Source organism: Stegostoma tigrinum, chromosome 2, assembly GCF_030684315.1.
Source record: "Stegostoma tigrinum isolate sSteTig4 chromosome 2, sSteTig4.hap1, whole genome shotgun sequence".
NCBI lineage: Eukaryota > Metazoa > Chordata > Chondrichthyes > Orectolobiformes > Stegostomatidae > Stegostoma > Stegostoma tigrinum.
In genome coordinates this window covers 55,294,310-55,315,203 of record NC_081355.1, presented here as the reverse complement: position 1 = coordinate 55,315,203, position 20,894 = coordinate 55,294,310, and the positions used below count along the sequence as shown (strand labels likewise).

At 39.8% G+C, this 20,894-nt stretch overlaps 1 protein-coding gene across 1 annotated transcript in view; it reads left to right on the top strand.

Annotated features, from left to right (window-relative positions):
* LOC125447749 (uncharacterized protein C7orf31) overlaps positions 1 to 20,894 on the top strand; it is a 64,421-nt gene that overhangs the window by 13,064 nt on the left and 30,463 nt on the right. Inside the window, exons 2-5 of the mRNA XM_048522430.2 lie at positions 3,812 to 3,991; positions 6,723 to 6,794; positions 11,352 to 11,381; positions 18,540 to 18,730. Of these exons, the coding sequence (XP_048378387.1) occupies positions 3,812 to 3,991; positions 6,723 to 6,794; positions 11,352 to 11,381; positions 18,540 to 18,730 (473 nt within the window). The remainder of the gene's footprint in view (positions 1 to 3,811; positions 3,992 to 6,722; positions 6,795 to 11,351; positions 11,382 to 18,539; positions 18,731 to 20,894) is intronic.

The window sequence follows — 20,894 nt, the reverse complement described above, 5'->3', positions numbered from 1 at the left end:
TGATGCAAACAATTCAGGCCAGGGGATTTATCTGCCTTTTGCTCCATTAGTTTGCCTAATATAACTTCTCTAGTGATGGTACTTAATTCCTCCCCTCTATTCTTTAATGTTACTGGAATGTTTAAAGTATCTTCCACTGTAAAGGCTGATTCAAAATATCTGTTTAACTCCTCTGCCATTTCCTTGTTCCCTACGACCGACTCCTGCATTAATTTCTTAACGGGCCTATGTTCACTTTGACCTCTCTATTCCTCTTTATATTTTTAAAGAAGCTCTTATTGCCTGTTTTTACACTCCTCACCAGTTAGCCTCATAGTTTATTTTCTCTCTTTTGTTACCTTTTTCATTGTCCTTTGCTGGATTCTGAATTTATCCCAGTCTTCAGGATATCATTGACTTTTGCCTCCTTATGTGCTTTTTCTTTCAACGTATATTTTTCAACTTCCTTAGTTAACCATGGTTGGTTTATCCTTCTCTTAGCATCTTTCTTCTTCACTGGGATATATTTTTGCTGAGAATTATGCATTACTTCCTTGAATGCCTGCCACTGCTTACAGCCTTTCTGCTAATGTATCTGATCAGTCCAATTTAGCTAACTCTATCCTCACTTCATTGTAATTCCCTTTATTTAAATTAAACACAGTTGTTTCTGACCCAAATTTCTCATACTCAAACTGAATATTACGTTCTATTATCACTTTTTAGCAAATCTTTTACTATTAATCAATTATTAAGCCTGCCTCATTGTTCATTACCAAATGGTTGGTTCCCTGGCATACTGCTCAATAAAATTATCTCTAATGCATTCTATGTGTTAATTGTCATAGTTACCTTTTTCCAACTTGATTGACCTAGTCAACGCGAAGATTATAGTCAACCTTAATTATTACTCGATTCTTTTTATATGCTCCTTTATTTGATTATTTATACCTTTTCCTACAGAATGACTACTGTTTGGGAATCAGTATAATATTTTTACCAATTAATTCTTTCCCTTGCTTTTATTTACCTACATCCAAATGGACTTTCATATCATCTGAGCTTAGATCATCTCTTTCAACTGTCCTCATTTCATCTCTTGTTAGCAGTGCTACCCCACCATCCTTTCCAACTATCCTGTTTTCATGAAAGAAAAAATATCCATGAATGTTAAGTTCTAAGATCTGATATCCTTGTAACCATGTCTCCATAAGTGCAATGAGATCGTATTCATTTACCTTGATTTCTGCTGTCACTTTTTTTGCCTTATTTCAAATACATTGTGCATTAAGATTCAAAGCCTTTAGGCTTGCCTTTTTGCCAGTTTTAATCATTCTAACATTTTTTTGGACTGTGGCCCCATTTGCCTTATTTATCCTATTGTTTTTGCACTTCACTGCTCCTTTTTGTATTGCTGACTTGCTTTGTCCATCCCTTGTCATTCAGCACAGCTTCCCACACTTCTGCTATTCCGGTTTAAATCCACCCCAACTACACTAGCAAATACTTGCCCTAGCGGTGTTTTTGTCAACAGGCTTTGCCTGAATTAAAAACCAAACAATCTCCAAGCAAAACCCACTCTCTCCCAATCATAAACTCAGTCATAAATTAGGAATAACACAGTGTGGAGCTGGAGGAACACAGCAGGCCAGGCAGCATCAGTACAGCAGGAAAGCTGATGTTTTGGGTCAGGACCGTTCTTTAGGCCTGGCCTACTGTGTTCCTCCAGCTCCACACTCCATCAGCAGTTCTTACTATCGCTAGAAGTCTGTTTCCAGGGGAGTACCATAAGGCTCAGTGCTGGGACCCTTTCTGGTTGTGGTCTTCTTTAATGATTTTGATTTAAATGTAGCGGTGTGATCAAAACATTTGTGGAGGCCACCAAAATTATTCAGGTGGTAAATAGTGAGGAGAACTGCTGTAAACTGTAGGAGAATATCAACAAACTGGTTGGATGGGCTGAGCAATGCAAATGGAATTCAATCCAGAAAAGAGGTGGGCAGTGCGTATCCACGGATCTCTGAATGTGGGAGGGCAGCTAGGTAAGATAATTAAGAAATCATATGTGATACTTGCCTTTATTAACTGAGGCACAGAATACAAAAGCAGGGAGGTTATGTTGGAACTGTACAATATGCAGGTTAGGTCGCAAGTAGAGTACTGCTGCATGTTCTGATCATCACATAACTGGAAGGATGTGATTGAATTACAAAGGGTGTGGAGAGAATTATCAGGAGGCTTCCTGGGCTGGAGGGTCTGATCTAAGAAGAAAGATTGGTGGACTGGTATTGTTTTCTTTGGAACAACAAAAGTTGAGAGAGGGCCTGACAGAGGTATTCAAGATAATGAGGGGCATAGTTAGAGTGGATAGGTAACCTTTTTTTTCCCATTAGTGGAGTAGTCAACAATCTGGGCACATAGACTTAAGGTAGAAGGTAGAAGGCTAAGAGGAAAGATGAGGAACCTCTTTCGCCCAGAGAGTGGCAAGAGTCTAGAACTCCCTGTAGTTGAGTCAGAAACCCTTGCAATAATTAAGCTAAATTTAGAACTTGCATTGCAGTAGCGTCCGGGTCTAAGGGCTAAGAGCTGACAAAATGGGGTTATAATGTAGTCAGATCTTGGTTAACCAACACAGACACAGTGAGCCGAATGGCATGTTCCTACAGTGTAAACATCTTGAGTTCCTTGTCGTTGGTGCGAAGACAAAAATTTAAGGCAAATTAGCACCCCAGAATAATTTGGTCAGTAGTTTTAAGATTATACTGTCTTTGCATTTTAGTAAGTACGTGACAAGGTATCCAGTAGAATATTGTTCCAATTATGTTGCAGGGCTTATTTCATTTATCGGAAGAGCTGCTCGTTCACCATGTTTTGGAACAGTGGAAAATAATGGCCCTTTTGCAATTTTGAAAATAAATCTTGTTCTGCATTGGAGTTGTGTGCCATGTGAACTTTATTTGAAATAAATAGAGTACTTGTTATCTTTTTTTAAAACGAGTTTTAAAGTAGGTTTTCGTTCGGCAATACTTCAGTTTTCATGTTTTTTGACAACAATTTCTTGCAAAATCTGCAGTGTTCAAAACTACAAAGCAAATAAGCATTCCTGCTTCATTATACAAATAGAAAATGAAATAAATGTTAAGAATTATTCTCATGAGCACCCACCAATGTTTGGAATCTGTTCAGTGGGTAATGAGCAAGGTAAAACACATCATCAGTATAAAATAGATAATGTGTAACCTATAGTGCCCACTAGGTGGTGGTGCTGACATATCGGGGGCTGCAGTGTCAAACTTTTGATGGAACTCTCAATCACTGAGTGAATGTTTTCTTTCATTTTGAATCGAGCAAGCAAAGTTTAAATTACTAGCCAAAAGGCAGACTACTGTAGTCATTTACAAGAATACAGAAAATGGCAAAATGCAAAAATAGTCTTAGTTTCATTAGGCAAAACCGTCAATACTGTGAGAAAATATAATCATACTTAAGAGGATTACTACATGTAAGACAAGTTAACAGTTTTTGTTGATGCTTAGACCAAAGACATAGGAGCAGAGTAGGTCATTCAGCTCATTGAATCTGCTCTGCCATTCATCAGAATTGTGGCTTCTTTATTAATAAGATACCTGCTTAATCTCAATCGTGTATATGGCCATGTAACATCCCTTTACATGTGTACACATACATGCATTTTCTACCTACCAGTAAATACATTAGTAAATTGCACCTTCTTGTGGAAACTTCAGTTTACAGTTGATCCTTTTAGGTTAAGTAAATGAGATGTTTTATCATTCTAATGCACTTAACAGAATATACCTTCTCTCTGTCACAGATATGATCAATATTTGGAAACTGCTCCAAAGGCTCCTCGCACTCCTTGGGGCATTGAGAGAGAATATGGAGGTACCGGCGTCATGGATCTACCTGATAATCTCAAAACAAAGACTGAGCCTCCCCTTTTAATGAGAAAGGGACACAGACATTTTGGCTTTGGTGGATACCTTCTTCCTGGGTTTGTTGCTTATTTAACTTGTTATAGTTAAAAGAAATGTTTAATTATTCTTTTGTAAACTAGTTACAACTCTAATCTGGTGAAAACTACAAAATAACTAAAATTCACAAAGAATATAGAGGTGGAGGTAGTAGTTGAAAGAATGTTTAACTCTTGATTTAAGCAGAATTAGTTTAAAACATTCCCAACATAGATTTGGCACTGACTGTCTTAGTGCTGAATGCTGGTTATGCCTAAAAAAATTGACACAACATAATTATCACAAGACATTTCCTACTGTGATTCTTTGTCTTATAGTTAAAACCCAGCAATGTTGTTGTTTTATTCTGCTCTATTTTATGTTTTATTTTTCTACAATGTACATTTCAAGAACAATGAGCACCAATTTGATCTGTAAAGCCAAAATGTGCCCAGCTAATTTTCCAAATTTAATTCAGTTCTGACTCTTTTACCTTGGCACATAATAAATTGCTTTTTCATGGGTTTATAATGACTCTTTGCTTGCCTTAAGGGGGATCTTTTACTTACTGACGTACTGGGAGCTGTTTCAATTACCTGTGCTTTTATGGTGATTTTGACACTACGTTCATTCTTTGTGGGTGGAATGTAAAATACTGTTTCACACTTACAGCCATGCCCTGTGCCTTTGCATAAGAATCTCTTCTTTTGGTGTCTAATTAGCCTACTCCTACTGTTACTTCTGTTTTACTATTTTTATGCCTACTAAAGACATTTGAATTTCTTGGAAGCAAACATTTAAGTTAGGAGCAGGAATAGGTCATTTAGCCCCTCAAGCTGCCTCGCCATTGAAAAAAATCATGACTGATCTGATTATAAAGACAACTCCACATTTTTGCCTGCACTGGATAAGCTTTCACCCACTTGCTTAATAAAAGATGATCCATGTGTGCCTTAAAAATAATCAAAGACTTTGTTTCCACCATCTTTTGAGGAAGACAATTCCAAAGACACTCAACGCACTGTAAGAAAAAAATGTTTCTTCCTACATCTGTTCTAAATGGATAACCCCATATTTTTAAATAATAACCACCAGTTCTTGATTCTCCCACAAGAAGAAAAATCTTTTCCACATCCAACCTGTCAAGACTCTTCACGATGTTTTAATCAAGTCACCTCTTACTTTTCTAAACTTCAACAGTTACAAGCTTCACTTGTCCAACATTTCCATATGAGATAATTTGCCCAAATCCGATATTAGTGGAATAAACTTTCAATGAATTATATCATATGTATTTACATCCTTCCTCAAACAGAGACCAATACTATGTGCAGTGCTCCAGATGTGGTATAACTTGTGCATTGCTTCCTACTTTTGTGTTCAATTCACTTCACAATAAATGATAATCTTGCTTGTTATCCCATTATGTTGCCTGCCAGTCTTTTCTGATACTCTCTATTTGTGGTTCTTCCCTCATCCATTCTCTTCTGAACTTTTGTTATTTAGTCTGATTCTCAGTTTCCTAACTTGACCAATTTACATCTATTATTTGCACATTTTTCTGTATCAGATTAATCTCTACTTCTTTCATAATCTGGGGAGCTCCATCTTTGCTTGTCCAATCGTTCCCCTTCTTGAGAATGTACCTGAATTGTATCAGAACATATGAACACAGAACCTAGAAGCAAATAACCCAATGGCTCTTCAAGCTTCCACCTTTAAAGTCAACCCATTGTCTCTCAACAGATTTTCTGTCCAATCCTGGATTCCAACTTACACACTCTGACCTATTGAAATTGGCCCTTCTCAATTAATTATTTTTATGCTAGAATACTCCTTGTCCTGCTCTATAGTTTAGCTAAACCTTTTAATACACCTTACTGGCTCCTCCTGAAACAATGCACTTGACTCACCAAATTCAACAATGTCTCCATTCTTAGTGGATAAGAATTCTTCCCCTCACTGGCCTGTACATTATTATTATTATCCCATTGTATTTTAGGATAATTATAGTTCCTCATAATGCCCATTACTTTGTTTCTTTGCCATTTGTTGATCGTCTGTAGAATGCACTGAGTAGTGTAATAATATCTATTATTTCTAAGCGCTAATCAAATAGATCATGTCCTTGACCCCAGTATTATGTCCTTGACCCCATTGTCTCCATTATTGCATAACAGCATATTCCGTCATGGTAATCCGTGCCTGCAGCTCAACCAAACTGATTTACCACACTGTGCAGTTTGCTGGTATGACCTCTGTCAGCTTCTCCAACTCTGACCCACATATTAGCTTATCATGTCTGAATCTACATGTCTGCCTCCCCAGTTCCTCTGTAGATCATATATTTAAATATAAATATAATGTTCAGTTGATAGCTGCTACCTTCTAACAACAGTCTGGCATTTTTATGAAAGTATGAGATCAGATTTGAGGAGTTTTAAAATTCCATTTTGAAAGGTAATAAACCTGTTGCCTGTTAGCTTGGTGGCAGCCTTATTTATTCCTTCTAAAAATATTGTTTACTGGTGTAGCATTGGACAAATTTCTATTTCATACACTTGAATACATTCTTAATATATATTTTATATATAAACATGTGTATTTGGTTACTATTAGAAGAAAATTACTGACAACTTAGTAGTGTTGTTTTCCCATGTTTGCCAGAACTGAAGAATGTACCATGGTAGTGACCAGTAGATCGCAATCAAATTCATGGGGACCTGTTGGAAGCCTCTGCTAATTATGTGTTTAACTGTGTTTTCTGTGTAGTGATGTTCTAATTGATCAATATTATGATCTCACCCAACTGAAGAAGAGTCAGCTTCGTGCCACTGATCAGCTGTAAGTTTCACTGATTTTGTGTGAAATGCTGTTACACTGAATATAAAATATTTTTCTTTGTAACAAGTGGAGGGGCTCTTACACTGAGTAATTAAACAGCTTTCAGTGTTTAGGTCAGCATGAAGCATTTCTAGGTAACTTACATTGAAGTTCATTGAAAAGACTGTTTCCTCTACTGTAATACAAGATTACAATAGTATCATCTACTATATAGTTTGTCCATTCCTTGTTTCAGAAAAGTCAGTGTTGTACCATCTTTACACTACATTATTAATGATGGGCAAATTTTTGATTCCATTTTGCCCATTGGAACTGCATTTCAAGAATTTTGATCTGTACCTCTCAATTTTCAAGTCATAATAATTGGATGCCTGTGCTGGATTATGGATTTCAATTCCTGATAGAGCAAGAGTGGGCAGCTAATGTTATCGTAGAAAATGAAAGCTCATGGTGTAGGAAAAAGCATGTAGTTGGCTAGCAGCAAGCAGAGAGTCGGCATAAATGAGACTCTGGTTGGTAAGATATGATGAGTGGTATGCCGCAGGGATCAGAGCTGAGACCTCAACTACTTCCAATTTATATAAATGACTTGGATGAAGGAGCAAGAGTCTGTATGCCAAATATGCTATGACACAAAGATAGGTAAGCAAGTATGTTGTGAAGAGATATAAGGAAATACATCAACATGTAGCTAGGTTGTTGAATATGAAAGCAATTGAATTCTTAAGGAGGAGCTTATGCTTCAGTTATACAGGGCAGTGGTGAGACCACATCTGGAGGACTGGGTACAGTACTGGTCACCTTGTTTAAGAGGGGGTGTAAAGGTGTTAAGGCAGTTCAAAGGCTAATACATGAAGTGTAATATGTGAAATAGGCAGGCTGCCTTCTGAGGAAAGCTTGGGCAGCTAGGCTTGGGTACGCTAGAGTTTAGAAGAGAAACAGGCAACTTGATGGTAACAAATAAGGCCTTGGGGTATCTTGACAGGGTGGATGTGGAGGGGGTGTTTCTTTTTATGGAATAATCTAGAAGTAGGGACCACTGTTTAAAAATAAGTTGTTACCGATTTTAAAACAGGAATGAAACAAGTTTTCTTTGAGGATTGTGAGCCTTTGAAATATTCTCTTGAAAAGGTGGCAAAAGGCTATCAGGTATATGCAGGAATTTAATCATCCATGATCGTATTAAATGGCAGAGCAGGCCTGAGGGGCCAAATGACCTACTTCTACTCCTTGTTTGTATGTTTCATATAAACAAAACCTATATGTATACTGCTGTCCCTCTTCCGCACCTACACAGGGTGGAACAGTCCCTCTTCCGCACCTACACAGGCCCCAAACCCCACCTCTTCCTCCGGTACATTGATGACTGTATCGGCGCCGCCTCTTGCTCCCCAGAGGAGCTCGAACAGTTCATCCACTTCACCAACACCTTCCACCCCAACCTTCAGTTCACCTGGGCCATCTCCAGCACATCCCTCACCTTCCTGGACCTCTCAGTCTCCATCTCAGGCAACCAGCTTGTAACTGATGTCCATTTCAAGCCCACCGACTCCCACAGCTACCTAGAATACACCTCCTCCCACCCACCCTCCTGCAAAAATTCCACCCCCTATTCCCAATTCCTCCGCCTCCGCCGCATCTGCTCCCACGATAAGACATTCCACTCCCGCACATCCCAGATGTCCAAGTTCTTTAAGGACCGCAACTTTCCCCCCACGGTGATCGAGAACGCCCTTGACCGCGTCTCCCGCATTTCCCGCGACACATCCCTCACACCCCGCCCCCGCCACAACCGCCCCAAGAGGATCCCCCTCGTTCTCACACACCACCCTACCAACCTCTGGATACAACGCATCATCCTCTGACACTTCCGCCATTTACAATCCGACCCCACCACCCAAGACATTTTTCCATCCCCTCCCCTGTCTGCTTTCCGGAGAGACCACTCTCTCCGTGACTCCCTTGTTCGCTCCACACTGCCCTCCAACCCCACCACACCCGGCACCTTCCCCTGCAACCGCAGGAAATGCTACACTTGTCCCCACACCTCCTCCCTCACCCCCATCCCAGGCCCCAAGATGACATTCCACATCAAGCAGAGGTTCACCTGCACATCTGCCAATGTGGTATACTGCATCCACTGTACCCGGTGCGGCTTCGTCTACATTGGGGAAACCAAGCGCAGGCTTGGGGACCGCTTTGCAGAACACCTCCGCTCAGTTCGCAACAAACAACTGCACCTCCCAGTCGCAAACCATTTCCACTCCCCCTCCCATTCTCTTGATGACATGTCCATCATGGGCCTCCTGCACTGCCACAATGATGCCACCCGAAGGTTGCAGGAACAGCAACTCATATTCCGCCTGGGAACCCTGCAGCCATATGGTATCAATGTGGACTTCACCAGTTTCAAAATCTCCCCTTCCCCTACTGCATCCCCAAACCAGCCCAGTTCATCCCCTCCCCCCACTGCACCACACAACCAGCCCAGCTCTTCCCCCCCCACCCACTGCATCCCAAAACCAGTCCAACCTGTCTCTGCCTCCCTAACGGGTTCTTCCTCTCACCCATCCCTTCCTCCCACCCCAAGCCGCACCCCCCGCTCCCTACTAACCTCATCCCACCTCCTTGACCTGTCCGTCTTCCCTGGACTGACCTATCCCCTCCCTACCTCCCCACCTACACTCTCTCCACCTATCTTCTTTACTCTCTATCTTCTTTACTCTCCATCTTCGGTCCGCCTCCCCCTCTCTCCCTATTTATTCCAGTTCCCTCCCCCCATCCCCCTCTCTGATGAAGGGTCTAGGCCCGAAACGTCAGCTTTTGTGCTTCTGAGATGCTGCTTGGCCTGCTGTGTTCATCCAGCCTCACATTTTATTACCATGTATACTGCTGTGACTTGGGCAGCATAAAAAAAAACAGATGTTCATGTGTATCTTCACTGGTACTTTAAACATAGTTTTTATTTAAAGTAGTGAAGATAAAAATGATACCAAATCCTGAGGCTTTTGTACTCCCAGCCTCAAATTGTAGGGGCTAGAAGACTGGAGAAACCTTGAGAGAAATCAGATAAAGGGCAAATTTATTCCACATTATAGTGGAAGACTAGGTGATACACTACAGTCCAGCTAGCCATCTGACCATAAGTCCCTTACATTTATAAACCAAAATGCAAAAATTATACAGCTGGTTCAAAGCCCCAGAATTCTCATACTAACAACATTGTTGGCGTACCTATAAGGAATGGACTGCAGCAGTTCAAGAAATGCAGCTCACCACCACCTTCTCAAGGGCAGCTGATGATTGTTAATAAATTCTGACCCAATAGTGACATCTACATCTTGCAGATGAAGAGAAAAACTCCATGGTTCAGTAGAATCATTGCTTTTTCAAATGATCCTGTGCTCTTTTAAACATCTTTCTGTATACTCTTAAAATAATAAATAAAGATTCAGCAATGATGCTTTCCTAAATGACCATAGAGTTCTTTCATGACTTTAGTAGAATCTCTACAGTGTGGAAGCAGGCCATTTGGCCCATGGAGTCCACACTGAACCTCTGAAGAGCATCCCACCCAGACCCACTTCCCTACCCTATCCCTGTAACTCTGCATTTTCCATGCATGAACCACCTAGACTGCACATCCCTGGAAATTATGGGCAAACAATCATGGCCTATCTGCCTAACCTGCACATCTTTGGACTGTGGAAGGAAACCGGAACACCCGAAGAAATCCATACAGACACGCTGAGAGCGTGGAAACTCCACACAAGTAGCCTGACGCTGGAATGGACCTCAGGTCCCTGGTGCTATGATGCAGAAGTGTTAACCACAGAGCCACCATGCTGCCCTTTAGGAGCATGGAATACACAACATGTTGACATATTGAGATCAACATGTTTCCTGCGTCAATTGGTGGGATCACTTACTTTATGGTCATTCTCCATTACCCCCTCCAACACTCTGACCTGTGGAACAAACAGTTTGTTCAGTCATTAGTAGTATTAATGTACAAAAAGTGGAGCATGGGCGTGTTTCTTTTAAACATAAACAATTTGCAGTATTCTACACTATGACGGAAATGTACTCCTTATTCAAACATCAAATGGCCGCATTCAACACTGTTAGAAATGCAGCCATTTCTGTACAATTAAAAATAATGATTAAAATGTCTTTAACTTTTAAAATGTAATTTTAAAGAACCCACAAAGCAAGTAACATTAACCTGGTCATGAGTTGATTGCCTGTTTTCATGTTCAGCCCAGTGTCAACTTAATGCAAATTTTGTTTTGTTTTGTCTTGGCACAAGATGTCAGTCAAGTTGAAAGTTTTAATCTTATTCTAGGTAAATTTAGACATGTCAGGAATCATGGCGTAGAAATCGGCTGGCACTACTGTTTTTTTGCATCCATTAAAACATTGCTGATCTCTACACTTTACGTGGAAATACAAGCTCTTAAGATCCCAGCATGGCAATGGTTGCATTTACACTAAACATGCATGCTTTTCTTGCAGATCTGAGATCTAAATTTATGTTTCCATATGTTTCTATTTCAGAATTCCATCTTCTGCAGAGCTAGCACTAGCGTAAGTAAACTGAACTGGTCCAAGTTCAATCTAGCCAATGGCTGTTTCCATGTATTGTTTAAATTTAATTTTAGGAATTGCCAATTTGTGCACTTAATATTTCATTATGTACTGAATAATTTTTATGTATGAGAACTGTTTGAACTGTCCAATCATTTATACAATGAATTTCCACACTGTGGTATTTTTTACAATGAGAGGAAATAGATCACATAATTTGAGTCAAGCAGATTAAACATGACGAGTGGAAAAACATACCGATCATGTGCTTTAGCAGAATCATAGAATGATGAAAAGACAGAAGTCGACCATTCACCTTATCGTGCATGCATCAATGCTTCAAAAGGGCTAAACTTCTCTGTTCTTTCCATACAACTCAGTAACTTTTAAATCTTCAAGTATTTAATTAATTTCTTTTTAAAAGTTAGTATTTAAATTTTTTAAGATGGCATATTCCATATCATATCAATTCATTGTGTAAAATTCATTTTCCACATGTTACCACTGTTTGTAATTTATACATCTTTATCAAATCTCCCTTTGATCATTTATGTTCTCAGACAGCCTCAGTTTTCTTAATTACTTGATGTAAATAAAATCTTTAATCTCCTTACCTCTACACCATTCAAATAAAGCTTCTGTTTCCTTCTTCGTGTTCTCTGCCCAAAAAGTCAGATCTGACTTGCAATGAGTCATCCTGCTAGGGCAAGGGAAGCAGGTCTTGATACTACCCAAACTAGAACAGTGCAGTTGGCACCAGTCTGATCCCTACTGGCCAATCAAGTCAACCAGTCCCCAAGGAGCCCACACTGCTGTGATAGCTTGCATTTGTGCTTGCATGTTATAACCTGGTGCAATAGAAAGTGACAATAGAGGCTGCAATCTTATTTCCATTCTGTGGCTGACCAGGAATCTCTCCTACTTAGATCATATGCCACTGTCCTGTGCTGGAAGGATTAAATGTTGCTATTCAATCTGGTTTACCATGTTATGAGCCTAGCCTCTATTGCACCAGGCTATAACATGCAAGGACAAGCGTAAGTTATCACACAATTTGGTCTCCTCGGAGGACTGGTTGACTTGGTTGGCCAGTAAGGATCAGACTAGAGCCAACTGTGCTCAAAGTATTGAAGAAAATTTTGACAGAAACTCCTTGCCTCTATTTCCTGTTCCTTCATAAATAAAGCAAAGTCTCCTGATTTATGTTTTAAAGTCTTCTGAAATTGTCCTGCCACCTACAAAGACTTCTATATCAATTTCACAAAAGACTCTGCACCTACACCCATTTTTGAATTAAATTGAACTATATCCATTGTGTTTCTGCTTATTTCACCAGTGTGTCCATATCCTCATGAACAGTTTACAACATTTACAGATTTTCTGTGATCTGAACATCCTATACACTCAATTCTATATCATCAATACACATCAAAAAGAGCAGTGCTCCCCTTATGTTGACCAACAGGAAACATCCATACACAAATATTCTCACTTCCTGTCTATTAGCTAATTTTGTATCTGTACAGCTACCAGCTTTTGATCCCCAGAGTTTTGATCTTTCTAAGAAGTCATACTCAGATTCCTTTCAAAAGTCTATATGTTCAATATCATATGTAGTGCCAGCATCAACTATATCCATTACATTAAGAAAACCTCAATCCAGATACTCAAACACAGTTTGCCTTTTTGCATGTATTGACGAAGAGTCTCCAGATTCGGAATATTATCTCTGTGTTCTCCCCACAGATGCTGAGTTTGTCTAGCAGTTTCTGTTTCTGTTTCAGATCTACAGCACCCACAGTTATTTGTTTTGTTTTAATTTATTATACAATTTGCCTAAGGAGGTCTTTGTTGGAGTTACTTTATATGTGAACATTTTTTCATTTGCAAATAATCTTGTCCATCCTTACTTCTATTAAGAAACTAGGATGTATCAACCCCAGATCAGGTGGCTTTTCTATTTTGATTGTGATCATCTTTTTATGCACCAGTTCAATTTCATCCAATTTCTCTGCTGCCTCCACCTTTACTGTGATATTGACAGCATTCTTTTCTTCAGTTCAAAGATAGGTACAAAATTTTAATTTAGCATAATAACTAGGCTCTCTAGCTCCAAAAGATCTCCTTTGTGATTCCGATTATGTCCTGCTCTTACTTTACATGTTTCTGAAGGAGTATTATGTTCCCTTTACTGTGACCATGATTGATTCTCAGATTCCTTTATTAATTTTCTTCTATCAGTTTTGTACGCAGATTTATGTTTTCAGTTGAATTCTGAACATCTAACATTGGTGTCTTTTCACTGTTTCATTTTAATCTGTTAATCTTTCATCATTCAGGGAGAACTGGCTTTGTATGCTCTTCTGTTTCTCCTTTGTGGGAATCCATTTAGTGTTCTGATACACAAGCTGATCTGTGCCTGGTTAAATGAGTGTGCCAGCTCACTATACAACATGAGCTGCTGCTTACAATGAAGGTTACTCTCACTTTATTAAGTGTAGAAAACTTCAAGGCCTAGTGTGATGGAGAGAAACCACTTCTTGGTCTAACTAGAAGAGTCTCTTGTAGCTAATAGTTATTGCAGCATGTTAGTGATGTTACAGGTTACTTTTATATGATGGACATTGTCACAAACTTTGAGAAGGATTATACATTATATCTGACTCCTTCAAAAGCTCAAGTCCTAAGAATCCACAAGTCCATATGCCATTACCATAGTGAGTGGTTGTTATTACATTCCTCTGTACTAATCCTTTTCGACCCATATATAAATTACCTCAAATCTATTCAACCATTTTTGTGCTGTGTTCATTAATACTGAATAAAAATGTATCAGATACTGAACTTTATCACCCCCAGTAATGAGAGCGGCCCCAGGATCAAGCAGTAATTAGTTTTCTAATCTTGGAATAGGATCTGAGTTCATTTTCATGACCATGTTGACTTTGCAGTAATGGATATAGAATCTTCGTGAGCCATCCAGTTTTGGCACCAATGATGATAGGTGAGCTCCAGCTACCGTGGTCCAATTAAATAGTGTCATTGTCAATCATGAACTGAATCTCTTCTCTGACTTGAGCTAATTTTCCACACATTAATATCATCAACAGCCAATTGATTGTGTAAATTGATTTATGTTTCTGTAACAGCTTTCATAAGTCAATGCAGTAGTGTTCTGTTAAATAAAACGTGATACTTTCTAATCTTTTTAGGTACTCCCAAGTTTCCAATCGATTGTCAGAGGGTCAGCTTCCAGTTTCAATTCACTTTCTCCAATTGTTCTTATCCTTCTATTTCACTCCCAACTTCGTCCAACATTGAAAGTATAATTTTCTCCTATCATCCCTGTTATAATATCTTTTCAATGTGTTAGATTAACATACTTGTTGAATCTTTCTCCTGTCTGTACTCATTATTTATTCACATAATTGAATATTTTTTTGATTTTGATAATATTCCAGTGGTCCTTGCGTTCAGTGGTTTCCCAGAGACAGCTAATAACCTTGATATCAGCAAAAAGAATCTTGAACTTTGGCCGTTTCATCTGCTTTGGTTTTCATTGTTTTTTGAGCATCTTTCCATACGTTTAGCCAACTCGTATATCCTGATCAGTTTCTTTCTGAAAATGCAACCATAAATTGGAAGCATTGTTTCTGAGCTTGAGCTTATTATTAATTTTCTTTAATTGTTCTGAATGGTCCTCTCATCTCATGTCTGTAAATTAATCATAGAATCCCTACAATGTGGAAGCTGGCCATTCACCCCAACAAGTCTGCACTGCCTCTCTGTAAAGCATTCCACCCACACCCATTCCCCTAATATCCTCCATCTAACCCACCTTACCCAAACACCCCTGGGCACTCTGTGCAATTTAGCATTGCCAATCAACCTAGCCTGCACACCTTTGGACTTGAAACACATGGAGGAAACCCACGCAGACACGGGGAGAATGTGCAAACTCCACACACACAGTCACCTGAGGCTGGAATCAAACCCGGGTTCCTGGCACTGTGAGGCAGCAGTGCTAATCACTGAGCCACCATGCCAACCTATTAGTTTTAAAGGACTAAAACCTGTGGACTCATTATGAGCTTACCTAATAGCACATAGTAAAAAATGAATACCCTTATCCCAATCATTACAGCATGCTTCCTAATAATCTCTAAATGTGGTCTTCAAATTTTGATGGCATCTTTCCGATGCACCTTGAGATTCCAGGTGATAAACAGAAGATAAAAATTGTTTTACTTCCAAATTATCATTTTTTTTACATATTTGCTACTAAAATTTGAACCTTGTTAGATTGTGTATTTATTTGAGTAATCTATATCTTCAAAAAAAATCTAGTTTTTCAACTACCATTTTGTAGCAATTTTCCCTAAAGACACTGCTACAGAAAACCCTTGGAAATATTCATAATTGACAAAAAATCTTGGACCCCAATCCTGATCCTACACAACCTGTGAAGGCTCTGCTTAATGCATCTTCAAAGACTGGTATCAGAATTAAATGTGCAGGTCTAATTGAGGGTTGAAATTCTTCCTGTATTTGACATGTATGGTACATGTGCCAAAATTTAACTGGTCTGAGAATCCGATATCCTCTTCCTTGAGCATTCATAAAACTGAGCATAGACTTTCTCAGCTTCAGATAACCTCTTATTGTTTTCAACCAAACATTTCTGGCTGGAACTTTAAAACTAAACGCCTTACATTGAGGTCTGTGACTTATTAACAGTGCAAAACCTTTTCTCTTCTTTAGGAACAACTGTTTTACACACCTAATTGCAACAAAAATCTACGTAAAACTGCCAAAGTAAAACCCAAAAGCTTTTTCAAGCTTTCTAAAATAAACCATTTCCCAAATCTTCTAAACAAGAAAGACTTCCAATGAAAACAAATTCCTATTAGGCTCCAATCTCTTGCATACTTTTTTTTTGAAAGAAATTGTCATGGCTGCAGAATACTTAAGTTAATTATTCAGATACACAGTCCTAAACCTATATGCCATTTGCTCAAATCTAAACTCTAAAATAAATGATACTAATAAATTAAAGAAAACTGACACCACAACTGTTCCATACAAGCAAATATGCAAGCAAGAAGATTTTCCCATGGTGAATAGATTCAATAGCATATTCATTTGCTCTCCCTTAAGTTGAGATGTGCCACTGTTGCACCTGCTATACAGTGTGTTTTAACAGAAACTGCGAGTGGACTCTTAATAGTAATAAGAAATTACTTTTATCTACTTCAACACAATTAATACGATAGTAACAAAATACTCTCCAAACTAACAATTAATGCTATGAATCCAATTAACTATCTTATACCTTAACTTAACTTTGAATGATCAAACACCACCATACCAGATCTTGGCCTTGATCCATGTGGCGAAGATCACCTGGTCTTCTTCCCCTGGTGTCCCAGGGTTGTCTCTTCTTCATGTTTGTTGATCTCAAGTTATCACTCCCAAGGACGATTCTTATACCTGGAAGCTTTCGTGCCCACTTGGGAGGATCTTCGATTTATACTAATGGATCAGTCATGACTTGATCTCCCTGATTGATTGGAACTGATCAGACATTGATATGTTGATGGTGGGGTAGTCCTTGGACCTCCACTCCTGAAGGTGTTAGGGGCATGTAGGTCAGGTAGCCTTTCCCAAATAAGTGTATGAGTTGCCTCTTTGTTCTGGAAAACAACTCAATGTTTCCCTAGTGTCCTGGAGATGGACTGGGTCAGTTGTATATTGTGCTGTCTGCAGCAGCAGCGTGTCTGGGTCTGCAGCTTGTTTCTTTTTAACACAGATATTTTTGGCCAATGTTTGGCTCAATTTCCCAGCATGCTTTATTTATTATCCAGTTTTCATAAGTCTGCCATTTTGAGCAGCCTGACAAGCCATACCATAATAAGTTGAGAAAGGCTGTCACTCAGATAAGTAGATAATGTACGGATTTTCCAAAACCAAGTGAATTAGCAGCCATTGCCAATCTTATAACAATTATAAAACTTGTTAAGACGCTAAGTAGATGATTGCGATGGTCCCTACATTGTTTTAAATTTTTCTGATGGAGAATTAAATTCCCACCTAGGAATCAATTTACTTCTTTGTTGGACTAGTGGCAAATACATTATCACTTTTTTCGGGGCATTACTGATGACAATTTCAATGGCAGAGGAATTTGACCCAAACACACTGACAGGTTGCAGGGAAACACTTTCATTGGCAACAGTAAGTCTCCAGTCACCCACCCAATGCAACCACAGCTGATTCTGATAGCCACACAAGCCAACTTTTAGCCAGAGTCACAAGCCTGTTGCAGTTTATCCCATTGTACTACAAAGGCATTGAGTCAGCTTCCTCATTCTTGGAACTCTTGGTTCAGATCGACTCACACAGAAAGCACCCAAGATTGAACCCCGAACCTTCCAAACGTCACATTCTGAAGCAATTTGTGGACTTCTTTCTTACTCCCTTGTCAGTAACAAATCACACCCCAGAGTTTGTTAATTAATTTGCTTTCAGTTCTTCTCCATTACTTCATTATGATACAAATCAAGATATTTTCTGCTCTTTTAATGTTCTGCAACTGTTCTGTTCAGTAATTTATCTGCGGAATCATTGCTGTGAACTCCCGAAATACAGTCCTGTGCATTCTGTGAGTTACATCAACCATGTAGTAGTTCATGTCTATTGCGTAAAACATTAAATAATGGAGTTGTTTTGAAGTGCTTCTGTAGTGTTTGTGAGCAAGCTTTGACAATAATAAATGCCTTTGAAAGCAATAGAAATCCATTCTTTTGGAACGATTAGTCACAGTTCAGAAACAGAATGAAACCTTTTGGTAGCTAAAGAATGAACTGACCTTTTTCAGCTGTGGAATACAGTGCCAATCCTAGAGAAAATACCAAGTTTATGAATGTAAATAAAATAACTGCAGAAAATATTAAAAGTACACAACACATTGGTCAGAATCTGGAAGAGAAAGAGATGTTAAATCTTCAGATGGGAACTTCAACAAACTCTACAGGATGCTCTTACTCCTGCAGAAATTATCCCAACCTTCAGCATTTGCAACATTTCTACAATTGCTTAGACTTTCCTGTATTTTATTTTAATTACTTCATAGGATGTGTTATATCTTTTTGCTTTTAGTCAGAAGCAGATACGGCTGCCATTTCCAGCTGAACACCCATACTTTTCCCACATTTCCAAGTTTGCAGTATTCCCAGATTTCATCTCAGCGAGCGATCCACATACTGGGACACGAGCTGGACAGCTGCTGCCCATTAATCCTGATATGCCTGCAAAAAGTTATGATGTTACTGTGGCTAAGAAAATTAAAGGTAATATATATATTCATGACAGTAGTTCAGAGAATATACTAATATCAATTATATTTTAGTTATCTTAAATAAATATAGTTATAACAGCCACAGAAATCATTCTAGCGCAACTCCACTTTTAGCAGCCATTGGAATAGCTTCAGATCACTAATTGTAAGGACTGTTGAATAACTTTGTTGAGATTTCTTTAAGGCAATTACACGCAAGGTTCTCCTTCTCTACCGTGTAAGACTGTCTGTTATTGTCCCTATCGTCAAACAGTGCTTCTCGTCTTGACTGTATTGTTAAGAAATTATCAAACTTATCAATTCTGGTAGTGTTCAAGACTATTTTTCCAAGGAAGCTGATGACAATATCAGCAAGCATTTTCGTTAATTCCTGGTGTAACCTCTTGTGGAAGTCTGAAAGGTCAAACTCTACTGCAAGAAATTGTTCCTAAAGATAGTGTTTTTTTAATTTAAAAAAGTGTTCTCTATTCGTAGAACATACAAAAAATAAACATATTTACACACCAACCCAGTCATCCTGGCTGTTCCGGGTTACCCTGGGGGTACGTACACCAAGTAAAGGAAAAAGCAAAAAACAAAATAAAACCCCGGCGGTCGTCTCCCCACACAGTCCCTGTTGGCCCCCTGACCAGTTGGGGAAGGCGCCAGCTGGGCCCAGTTATCGAGTGGGGCTCCTGTTACATTCTGGCCGAGGGGTCTCATACGGTGGTCTTTCCCCACCGTGCCTTGGCGGTGGCTGCCCCAAGCTTTAGCGCGTCCCTCAGCACGTAGTCCTGGACCTTGGAGTGCGCCAGTCTGCAACACTCAGTTGGAGTCAGTTCTTTCAGCTCGAAGACCAGCAAGTTGTGGGCAGACCAAAGAGCGTCTTTCACCGCATTGCTGGTCTTCCAGGCGCAGTTGATGTTGGTCTTGGTGTGCATCCCGGGAAACAGCCCATAGAGCACGGAGTCCCGTGTCACGGAGCTGCTCGGGACGAACCTCGACAAATACCACTGCATTCCCTTCCAGACCTCCTGCGCATAGGCACAGTCCAGAAGGAGGTGATAGACAGTCTCGTTCCCCCCACCTCCGTAGCCATCTCGAGGGCAGCGTGCCGTGGCACAGAGTTCCTGGGCGTACATAAATGATCTCGCTGGTAGAGCCCCTCTTACCACCAGCCAAGCAATTTTTTTAATTTAAAAAAAAACTTTATTTGTAGAATATACAAAAAATAAACATATTTATACACCTACTCCGTCACGCTAACCACTCCGGGTTACCCTGGCGGTACGTACACCAACTAAAGGAAAAAGCAAAAACAAAACAAAGAAAAACCCCTGCGGTTGTCTCCCCGCACAGTCCCCTTTGGCCCTGTGACCAGTTGGGGAAGGCACCAGCTGGGCCCAGTTACCAGATAGGGCCCCTTTTTTCTATTCTGGACAAGGGGTTTCATACGGTGGTCTTTTCCCACCGCGCCTTGGCGGTGACTGCCCCAAGCTTTAGCACATCCCTCAGCATATAGTCCTGGACCTTGGAGTGCGCCAGTCTGCAACACTCGGTCGGGGTCAGTTCTTTCAGCTGGAAGACCAGCAAATTGTGGGCAGACCAAAGAGCGTTTTTCACTGCATTGATGGTCCTCCAGGCGCAATTGATGTTGGTCTCGGTGTGCGTCCCGGGAAACAGCCCGTAGAGCACGGAGTCCCGTGTCGTGGAGCTGCTTGGGACAAACCTTGACAAATACCACTGCATCCCCCTCCAGACCTCCTGCACATAGGCACACTCCGGAAGGAGGTGATTGACAGTCTCGTCCCCCCGTAGCCACCTCGAGGGCAGCATGCAGTGGCACAGAGATCCCAAGCGTACATAAATGATCTTACTGGCACAGCCCCTCTCACCACCAGCCAAACAATGTCCTAAACATAGTGTTACTCAAGCAGAAATTACTGTTTGAGGCAGTGTTGTACTTAAGGATTTAAATTTGAGACTTCCTATAAGTAGAAGTCATTTCAGGTAAGGACAAATTAATTTTATTTTTCATGTTTGGTTTTCAGTTTTTTGATTACATGAAACCTTTTAAATTGCAACCTGGGCAATTTTCTAAATAATTCTGACTGTTGGAAAATCCACATTAAACATGAGGACATTTTTACATACTGGTATTCAACGTTGGCCCTCAA